Source organism: Ostrinia nubilalis, chromosome 9 (assembly GCF_963855985.1).
Source record: "Ostrinia nubilalis chromosome 9, ilOstNubi1.1, whole genome shotgun sequence".
Classification (NCBI taxonomy): Eukaryota; Metazoa; Arthropoda; class Insecta; order Lepidoptera; family Crambidae; genus Ostrinia; species Ostrinia nubilalis.
Genome location: NC_087096.1, coordinates 12450491 through 12462275, shown reverse-complemented (window position 1 = coordinate 12462275; position 11785 = coordinate 12450491). Strand labels below are relative to the sequence as shown.

Below are 11785 nucleotides of genomic sequence, written 5' to 3'. Positions count from 1 at the left end.
ACGCGGGTGAAACCGCGGGCAAAAGCTTAAATTAATATATGAGAGACTCGTATATCGGATAATAGGAGATTGAGCCCCAACCAGCGTCCTTACTGCATCGAAATTCTTCCTGAAAAGGGAGAGTGAAATAAAACAACCGTGTATAAACAAAATAATATTGCTTTATGCATTCAAAGTACAAAAGAAGTATCAACACAACGCCGAACAACACCGAGAAATAAACATCACAATGTAACGCCTTTTCATAAAAGTGCGTGAAGCGTAGATTATTCATTTACATTAATTAGTAAGGCGGGGTCTACACAGGCGCGGACTTGGCATGTGAAAATAAATCTTATGACTGTAACGAAAAACGTGTTTTTTCTCTTTTCATCTAGTGGAATCAACATTTGTCTGAAAGTGACAAGTTTTTTTATTTATTTGTTAGTTTAAACAACCAAACTTGCTTGGGTATGTCTCTTTCTTTGTTTTGTATTGTATGTAACGGAGATCACACTAAGTATGTAACTGAATTAGTTATTTCATTGATATTTTAGTTCTTTGATTGATATTTCGTTCAAAAAACTTTCTAAAATTGTCCATGATAATATTTAATGATCATCATTGACTGTAACTGAAAACCAGTATAGCATTTTAGTTGCTTTAAAAGGAGAGTTATTTCGAGTCAATGACCAAAGCTTTTTAGGTTACCTTTTACCTTTCAAAAGTTCAGCAAAGCTTAGAAACAGTTTGACAATTCACTGTACTCGATTCAGAGCATAAAATATAATAACGTAAAGATCGAGTTGATTTGACAACCACCACGCGATTAAGAGTATATTATAAGAAGAGTATACGATAACGTATCGATCGAGTTGATTGTATGCCATTCTCAAACTGAATCTAACAACAACTGAATCACCGTCAGGTTCAAAAGGTATTTTTCTTGTGCCCCATCGTCCTGTGTAGACCAAGCCTACTCACGGCGCCTGTCTCAAAGGCGAACGACCGTTTAGGTACATTTTCACAAACCATTGTTTCTTACGAATGATTGGTAGACTAGATTAGTGAAACAAGCGTTCGCGTTTGTATTAGAGAAAATAACCATTTACAATTTCAAGAAGCGTAAAACAATTTTGTTTCACAATTCTTTTTATTACTAATTCAAATACACAATTTATACCTCAAAATACCTTCACAAAACATGCAAGAAATTGATACATTATTATAATAAATCACAGGTAAATTATATTCGTATCTTTTAAAAACATATCATAAGCAATTGGATATTCACAAAACATCTACAATGGTCCAAGTGCTAAAAATTCAATCAGCATACATAATAAATATAATTTTCTAATTTATAAGACTAGAAATCTTTGTACACTGAATAATTTAAGTTTAGCTAGACTGTATAACTAAACAGTGCATAGAGCTTACAGTATAGTAGAGTCGTAAAATATATAATAGTTCTACTTTTAACTAATACGGTTCCTGAGATAGTTTTCTGCGAATCACAAAAGATTGGCCATTTATTAATTTGTTGCGTTTCACTAACTGTGGTTGCGGATAATCAAATATTAGTTGGTAAAGTTTGGTACTCTCTAACTCTGTCTGTTTCCATAATGTTGCTATATGCATCTCTTTTGCTCATGCGAACAACTTGCTTTGAGTGAGTGGAATGGAATGTTTGAATAGGAATGTAAAATTTAACTTCAGAGAACATTATAGGGAGCAGGGTTCGAAAATATCCGATATTTATTATAAATATCAAAATATCGGATATTTATGATATATATCCGATATATATCAACTTTGATATATATCAATTTTGTATGAAAGCCATAGTATTATTTTATTGTATTATTCATGAATACTATTGCATATGTGTTACATAAACATGTTTTTAATGTTTTTAAAACTTAAAATCAGACAAATAAAGCAAAAACATAAAATATCTTTGAAATACGGCAAAATCAACTAAAAAAATAAAAATCTTATGTCAAAAAGTACAAATACAGTAACAAATTTTAAAAGTTGATATATATCATCAAAACCGGCTTGATATATATCGGATATATATCCGATATATATCCCTTGATATATAAGGTGTTATTTTTTATACTGATCATACTTTACCAACGCATCTAATAAAATCATACAAATACAACCCAAGTGTTTTTAAAAAAAAAAATCAGGCTAGTTTTTGTTTTTACTTTTCCTAACAAAAAAAAGATATTATTTTTACAACCATCCTGTCTTCACTCACTGCCTCTCTCTCTTTCTTTACTCATTTCATTCATACGAGTACGAACAATGGCCGCGCGCGTTCATTCAACGTTCACACACATAAAGGTTAGATTACACTAAACCTACGTTACCAAAAAATATCACTCGTGAGTATGTACGATGTTACGTCATGTTAATAGGTACTACGCGCTGGGAGAAACAAAATCTAGCCACTTAAGTAGGTAAATAAGTGTATTTTCATTAGTGTAATAGCGGGGGACTTTTCCAACGAACCGAGGCGAATCATCCGCGTTAAAATAGAAATTTAAAAAAGGATAGAAATTGGAATTCAATATCTACGGTTTCGTAATGCCTACGCAATTTATTTAGAGACGTAATAAAAAAATGATAGGTACATACCTATTACTACTTCGCTTCGCTTCAGTGGAAATGCACCCTAATATTGAATATGAATAGGTGTTGTAAATAAAACTCACTGATCAATTTTCCTGGTTTTAATTCCTAAATTATGATTTGCCATCACACTTTAGATTCATTGATTTTACTTATTCACACATTTACCTATTTTGAATGTTGTTATTTAAAGTTCCTAGGTTATTATTACACTAATCACAATACATTTTGAACGTCAAGCCTTTGTTGAATGTTCACGTAAACACTGTCTTGCACTGTCTAATCTAGCCATGATCGAATTTAGGTAATGCTTCCGGGCTGCACACTTGCTTGCTGTTCACTAGACACCACGTCGGATGTTGTATTCACAATTCGCGCACTAACTTTTTTACGGAAAAAGTCCCTTTCGCGTAAACAAGCACTCTGTAGGTATGTACCTAGGTAGACTTCCGCATCACACTGTAGGTATGTACCTAGGTAGACTTCCGCAATATCCATCGATAGAACTCGGTCGCGGTCGTGGCCCTCTGGCAACAACTCCTTGATAAGGCATTCCGTATTTTTATGCAAAAGCCGCCGTCTGCGGCGCTCGCATCTGGGTACCGCCAGCACTGTGCCGGTGATTGAAATTGAACTCCAGAACTTCGTCCTCGAAGCGCACGGGATCTCGTCAAGTCAGGATACGGCTGCGCTCCCTGAAGCGCTGCGCGGCTCCAAACAAGCAAGGTGTGAAGGTTTTCGACTCGTCAATGTTTCTCGTCGGCCAGTTAGTGTGCCCGAAACATAATTTCACATGCGTTTTGTTATTTATTAAGCGCGGCATTGTAATAACTCGCACATACACTGCAATACGTTTGGGCACATTGAACGGACTGGGACGATTGTCTAAGTTGTTGCGCTCCCGCATGCCGATCGGCGGCTCGACGCGGGCTGTGGGCGCGGAGCGACTGGCTGGCAGCGATATCAATATGGCCGACTCACGCGGCGCGGCACGTGGCAGCGGTCGTTGCCCTCGGCCGGCTACTACGATAGTGCGTAAACGAATACTCACCGCGCTCAAAGGATGATTTATTTTTTATTTTTTTCGAAACATTCTTTGTCGTTTTACTCGAAAACTAGCCTGAATTTTTTTTTAAAAACACTTGGGTTGTATTTGTATGATTTTATTAGATGCGTTGGTAAAGTATGATCAGTATAAAAAATAACACCTTATATATCCTCGAACCCTGATAGGGAGTAGTACCACAGGTAGTACCTACTGATACCGATTTGTTTTTATAATATCTCTAAGAACAAACTCTAGTAGATGATGTCAGTTTGGCATAATTATCATTGTGAAAGCTAATTTTAGCTACAAGAGAAAAAACGTCCTTGGCAAATCTGCCTGCTGCCTTAACGAAAATAGGTACAACTACAAAACATTAGAAAATGAAACAAAATTACTGATTTGCTGATTTTTTGGTAATCTTATTAGGCTCATCATAATAAAATATATGGGTACAACTTTTTACGCTATTTTTTTAGTGCCTCTTTCGTGTTAAGACTGCAGAACTATTTACAATTTGTCAAAATGTGTGAATTTGGACATGAATGATTATTCAATTGTATATTACACCTAATTCATAAAGCGTTGCGATTTATATTAATTTAACTATTTATAATTATTACTCACGAATTTCTATCTTTAGGGGTAAAACATCAAATATTTTATGATTCACACATTTTGCCTTGCTTAGCTGGAATTGATAATTTATTATTAGATTTTTTTAACTTCTTCTAAGTATAAATACTAATAACTCTTAGTAACCTTCTATGATCTGAGGTCTATCTTGATTATAACTCAATATTTCCCTACACATAACTAATATTCGTTTCAATAAATTATTCAACTTCGCTACAACTAAAACTCTACCTAATTCAGCTATTTTCATTGAACTAACTAAAATTTTTATTTTTATCTCAGCACCATTATCTTTCAACAACACACTCTTTTTTGTTTTATTGCATTCGTCACTGATTATGCGTAGTTTTTTTTATTCAGCTCATCAAGAACAAAAATATATTATTTCGTTGACATTTTGACGAAATGAAATTTATTTTAACAATATCAGATTTAACATTTTTCAAGCTTGTTTTCAAGAAATTGTTAATTATAAATGATGACTTTACATTTTATGATTTTAAGTTCATTAAAAGTTTTAAACTTTAAATAAGTAATAAATTGTAACTGTTATTATAAACAGATGTTTAAATATTATAAAATAATTTTTAACGATACGAATAACATCGATAATATTTTTACAAGTTTAAAATTGTTATAACAGGTATTATGAAAAGTATAGTTTTTAAAAAGAAGGCGTAACGATAACTTTAAATAGCAATGGACGGCTGCAAGCTCTGCGATCACCTAAAACATCGTTTCTCAACCTTTATTATCATAATATATTATTTATTTTTAGTTCTTATGAGTACAAAATATTATTCATCTATTTATCTGAATAACTGGCGAAGTTACAAACATGAAATGACTTAGTTAATTAATTATAATAGCTTTGATAAAATGTTATTCACGAAAGACTTGAAAGCGTAATAAGGTCCTAACTTATTTTTTTCTTTTTAAGAACTTGAATGGTGAACCTATTTGGATTGTGAACCTATTTTTTTTTCTTTATCTATTTTATCTATTTTTTTTAGATATTTTGTTTCAGATTGAGAAACGATGACCTAAAGCCTTATTATTTATTTCTGCGAAACCCGAATGCTAGGATTTGTTTCAATATACAGAAAAGTTTTAAGTGAACAGTATTAAAATTTTAACTAGAATATTTTACTGCCAATGCTTGTCGTAAAGTTTGCGCAGATATTAAACTTGTTATAGGTCAACTCAGTCAGTGCCCGAGGTATGGGAGAGGCACGGGAGGGGTGACATTGACATACTTAATTATTATGACAGAGCATAAAAATCTGCGCCGCAAGTGGAACTGGATTGGCCACACTCTCCGAAGGGATCCCGATCACATCCCCAAGCAGGCTCGGATTGGAACCCCCAAGGAAAACGCAAGCGTGGTCGCCCCAAGCAAACTTGGCGGCGCACTGTGGCAGACGAGGCGAAGAAGATCGGCAAGACTTGGAGCGAGATCAAACACATAGCTCAAGACCGAACGCGATGGAGGACTGTTGTGGACGCCCTCTGCCCCATCTAGGGGACATAGGACCATAAGTCAAGTAAGTCATATAAATCTGAAGGAGATCTGAAGTCTCGCTGACGTTTGACGTTACAAAAACACCCTTCAGTGCCGCTCCCATACTTTACTTACACCCGTATTCACAAACATTACTATGAGGTCTCACAGTGCGCGTGGACGCACAGGGTGACAAACGAACTAATCATAGAGCTCTATTCAACGCTATGCGTTCGATTTGCTGCTTCACTTAAGCAAGCATCGTTTGTGAATACGGGCGCTAGGTACTGATTAAGGTTAAAGCTAGACCTATAGTTATTACTATAACAAGTTATTTGTTTAAAGCGTAGGACTTGACATTAAAAATAATGGTATTGTATTTCACAGGACTTTAGTATTAAAAATCTGCAGGAATAAGAATGAAAGCATGGCTGGAAACATCTTAAAAACAATGGTCAGATGAGATCTTCCCGAGGCTTTTAAAATTGAATTGACTGCATTTGTAGTTTTGACAATTTTAAAATCGCTTAATTGACTATCTATTAGTAAAAAAAAATCCAACTGTTTTAAGACAACGCCATACACACTGGTCCATATTTTCACTCCTCGGGGTATTTCTTTATTTTTACGTAGCTTTTGTAGTGTTAAATCCACGTGCTTTTCGTTGTTTCTTGTGTCAAAAGGATAGTCTACTTACGAGTAATTTAAACCTTTTTTTTTTTTTTTTTTTTTTTATGTGATAGGAGGCAAACGAGCAGACGGATCACCTGATGGTAAATGATTACCTAAATCCGTTCTGGTGATCCGATAGGGTATTTTTTCTTCATAACATAAAGTTGCATCTTTTTTTAGAGAGGATGTCAGTTTTTGTGTATCGAAACTTCATATGTGTGTGTACATCACTTGTATACTGTTACCAAATTACTCGTTCTGTAGACTTCTGACGTTGTCACCTTCTTACCCTACCCATTCACAGCAGCATGGCAGACAGGGGGTTATACCTCATGATTTTCGAGAGCAGTATCCATAATAAAGAGGTCGTGGTGGCCAATGCGACGCCTCCCCAGCCTAGATCTAGTGACCAGGCGGTAGAGAACTCCCTAGCTGATAAGAGGGAGAGGGCAGGAGCCTGAGGGCCTATCACTCCGTCCCCTGTGTGATCCCCGTGGGAACTGCCTCGGGTGGACACCCGCTGGATTCTCTTGAAGTGGATGATCATCAAAGTAAACATTGCGAAGAGACCTGAAAGATTGGACAAAATTAGAACGCTTTGTTGCAACAGTTGATCAACAAAAACAAATGAGAATCGCGATATTGGAACGGTTTGCATCATTCAAACGGTTGATAAACAAAAACAAATGAAGATCAATTTGGCAATGTAAAATTCTCTAGCTGCACATTATGACTGGCGAAATTGTGGTTTCCAAAGCCCAATCAAGTCATTGCCATTTAAGAAAAGAAGAAGAATAAATATGTTCACAGAAGTGCCAGTAATAATTGAAATCACTACAATGTGAAATCACCCACACAATGTAAATATCGCACAAGTGAGAAAGATTTAAATATCGATCGCAAAGCGCGTAATGCACGCGGTTTAAAATGTATGCCATAAAATGTTCTAAAGGGCATTTCTATTCAATTTATGACGTTATTCTTCTACTTTACACATATGCTGTAATATGTACCTACCTATGGTATTGACTACTCACCAGCCAAAAGGTACATGACTCCTGTAATGAGGACGGCGCTGATCTGGTGCTTGCATATCCCGAACGCGCCGACCAGAGCCGCGCTGCCCAGCACGATTAGACACACGAGCGCACACGATATTGATAGGTTCTGCATCCCTGGAAAATTTGATAAAATATTAATTGTACCTACATAGATTCAATATGCTATTGGAGATGACAAGCCTTTAAATTGTATCAGGAGACAACAACCACGTTGTTTCTGAGGAAAAGCCTGCCTGAAATTCGGCCTTTAACGTCGTGACTAGTGAGTGACTTCTATATATTCCTATGATGACCAAAACTTGGTATTCATTTCAATGGGAAAACTAGCTATGCTAATGGCCTTATTTGAATCTGGATACAATAACTACGCCATTTCTAGGTAAAGCCTGGTTTTTGCGTGGTGAGTGACTTCTGTACCTAATCCTCTCTAATCTGATCATTCATTATAATTATCACCTTTGTATCACATGCTTCAAAATTTATAAGAGAACTTGATAATTCATAGTGATTAATCGTACAGTTAATCCATTAACTACCCAACTATGTATTTTGATTTACATAACCATTAAAGTTAATCGCCATAAACGAAACGCTATTTCTCTAACTCTTTGACTTGAAAACACAAATAGAGCGTTAAAACTCGGTTTGCCATTAAAGTAACTAGGGAAAACAGCCTATAATGCAGACCACTCAGGCATTCCGTGCCCCAGTCAGCCGTCAGAATCGGAATAGTCGCTAATTACGTATTCATAAGCCGCTGCAGAACTTGGACTGCCCTAAAAGCCAAGTTTTCCGGGGTCTTTATTTTTGTTGAGTAATTTAGTGTCGGTTTCTATGTGTACTGATACTCCGTATGGTCGCCTTAGAGCGTAAACCTAAATTATATTATTAATTTCGGTCAATCTTACAGATTACAGCACGCAGACACAGAATAAGTAATAGTACAGGTACAGAAGGATTACTCCGCAAGACGATTTAAATAAATGCGAGTCTTGCTACGACGCGATACAGTGGAATTCAGCTCGCACAGCACTACGTACCTACAATTTTATTCACCTACAAGTTTTGTCTCTTTCTATCGCGTGCCTCTGAACTCTTCTTACGCTGTTAGGGTTGCTGTCTAGTGAAAAAATAATTAATCTACTTATTTGTAATGAGGTACGTATGTAGGTAAGTATGCATTCATTATGGAAAACCTTCATAGTAGGTTAGGTTCCTATACTATCCTAAGAATTATTGATTACCTACATGGCCAACATACCTTTCAGCATCTTTGGGAAGCGAAAAAAAAGATAAATCCGGTAGATTACTTTTCGACTTTAAACACCCGAACGCCGCACAATATTTCTTTCTCTTTATGTCCATTTTTAAATAATACTTCGATCATAGAATTATAATCATACTACAACGCACGCCAGCGTCCTGACGAGCGCGCGCGTGACACTCGACTGATATAATACCCGCCGGCGGGGCGCTTCGCTGTAGGTAATTATCGGATGTACCGCGCGGAGTGAGCCAGGCCTGACGCAGATTTATTTTTCTCCTGGAAAATTAATTATTTTACACTTAAGAGGTTTTCACTCTAAGGCATTGGTATATTATCTTCCTATTCTATTAACTTTTATTTTTAGCCGAGTATAAAAGCTACCACCGTTAAATGAAACCTGAGACACAGACGCTCTTCAATTTTTACAATTTATAAGTAATTCAAAAGTTGTGTTTTAAGGCGGTTTTATCACCAGGAAGCGATCTAACATACTACGTGCAATAAAATGTAAATTTTTAACACGTAGCTGTTTTCATTTACTAACATGACGACGCAGTATACTTCGAACATTCTATTAAACAAAAATGTGTGAAAAAATTGCCACTATATTTATTTTCGTTTTCACGTTCACTCGAAACCTCATGCATAATGATATTCATAAAAAACAAGAGTTGTGACTTGCAAATAAATCACGCTGTCACCCACTCATTCATTTTCGTCGAAATAATTTGATAAACGAGCTAAGTTTCTAGGCCAGCGAGTTACCAAGGTCAGGGTAAATGAGGGAAAAATGGCAGGGATCTAAAGGATTCGTTTAATAAGCGCTCATTCGCGTCGGGGAGCTAATATAGCTTGACAGGGTCTTATTTTCACGGCCTTCGGTGTTGGGAAACAGTTTAGGAACATCCTAGAGTTTAATAAAGAGCTAACTGAAGTCGTAATTTTAAGTTAGTGGAAGGGTTGTTAAGATAGATAAAGAAATAAGTAACTTATTAAATTTAAAGTTTAAACCTTGATTCGGTAATTTTGAAATATGTCATGCTTTTGCTGATATTGATCCTGTAGGTAGAGCCTTGTGTGATAGATCATAGAACTATAATGTATGACAACAATAATGTAGAACAGCTAGGAGTAGAGTTAAAAGGTGTATGATACGAGAACACATGTTACTTAGCTACATTTAAGGAAATAAAAAATATTTGATTGATACTTACGATGTTGCCAATCTGCCCGAGGCTCCTCATCATCGCTCTCCGCTAAGTAATTTGTGCACAGCGGTTCTGTGGGGAACCCGACTCTTGACAGCATTCGTACTTCTTCCTCTAAAAAGGATTAAAAGTATAAGATTAACAAACATTATTCCTTAATTTAGCAAAAATATGTCGTGGCAATATTTTTGGTATTTGCAAAAGAATATTTGTCAAAGCGGAAAAACGTGGCAAACTTATTTTGACTACGGTGAAATTCGTTTCACTGTAATCTAAACATTTTATTTCATGTGTAAGGTCATAATATCTTAGCGATGAATATAATCTTTCTTTGAGACCCTTCAAGTCTTGACCTTTAGCGAATTTTCAATAGGAACGTTTTATGAAATTGTGTCTTATATTTTTTGTGTGGTACTTATATAAGAGTGTTACATTAGTTTTCTATAGGTATACCTTCCAGAGACACGCACATGGTCCATATTCCGCCGTTCATCGGCACTAAAAAGGTTCCAGCTCCCTTCCTATTGTGACCAGTTTCCTCGATCTGTAACAAGAAGAATTTAATTAATCCATTATATTGTTGAGAGGATAGTCACTCTGTTTGAAAGATTATTTCTAGATCTTTTGTCCTCTCGCAGACCAATTAGGAAGAAATATCTTTGAGTGGAGACCGCCTATAGATCGTTTTATCCACGAAGACGCGCCCCACCATTCTTCCGCTAATGTTTGAGGAGTTACACTACAATAATGACTCTCGGATTGCTCGGATCACCCCAAGCTTCCCTCGACCAAAAACTGGTGGGGCGCGTCTTCGTGGATGAAACGATTTATACTTACAAGCGAAATGTATGACAATTCTAGTCTAATAAACAATAAATTTAATGAATTAATAACTTATTTACAGTATTTTCTAAATATAACCAGAGCAGAACTACCCACAATTAATCAAAACGGTTCTACCCACATGTTTACCAAATCTTAGTCGTAATTAAGTACAAATACGATTACTCGACTCATTTGCCAATTTGATGTAGCTTAGTATTTGAATTTATAAGGCTTCCCCGAACTGGGTAACACGTGTTTTCATAATAAATCGGTTTATAGACATACTGACTTACAATTAGTAGGTGGAAAATCATAATTAATATTTATTTGTCGAATTCAGCAATATTCTAATGAAACTGCAATTTAACTCCAGTTGATGATGATGATGATGATCCATCCGACCGATTTCGGCCATGGGGACCACTCCGACTCCTAGCTGTCTTGGCGGCGCTGGTGTGCCCGAAGGTGGGACTCCAGTTACTATAATCCTAAAGAAACTAGAAACCAACTCAAGTGGTTCTTTGTCTGCTAAGATGAAGAAGAGACAACCCGAAATAAGGTCAAGTGTCCAATTCTGTAAGGGAATAGATTTCAAGAGCGATTGGAATCGGACTCTGAGTGAGCTTAAACTCGTATTACAGTTATCAATAACTAAATCATTAATCAACCACACAAAAGAGTTTACCAAAACAATTGTAACATAATGAACCGTTCAGAATTCAATTTTGGTTATTGATTGGTAAGGACTAAGGCCCAGAACAGACGGTGAAACGCAACTGCAACGAAACTGCAACTGCTAGTTACTTTTGAGTTGCATCTAATTTTCTGCCATAGCGCCCGTTGAGAGACCACACATGACGCCACCAGTTTGAAACTTTCAGTTTCAGTTTCATTCATAAGAATCATCAGAAAGTTGCAGTTTCGTTGCATTTGCGTTTCACCGTCTGT

The 11785-nt window shown here is 36.2% G+C and overlaps 1 protein-coding gene across 1 annotated transcript; it reads right to left on the bottom strand.

Moving 5' to 3' along the window:
• Positions 1–5330: 5330 nt before the first annotated feature.
• On the bottom strand, positions 5331–10550 carry LOC135075029 (uncharacterized). Its single transcript, XM_063969401.1, has 5 exons — positions 10466–10550; positions 10019–10126; positions 7514–7651; positions 6590–7046; positions 5331–6514 (listed from the first exon to the last, which is right to left on the bottom strand). The coding sequence occupies exons 1-4, from the start codon at positions 10503–10505 to the stop codon at positions 6775–6777; spliced, it is 558 nt and encodes a 185-aa protein (XP_063825471.1). The 5' UTR covers positions 10506–10550; the 3' UTR covers positions 5331–6514; positions 6590–6774.
• Between the last annotated feature and the right edge of the window lie 1235 nt (positions 10551–11785).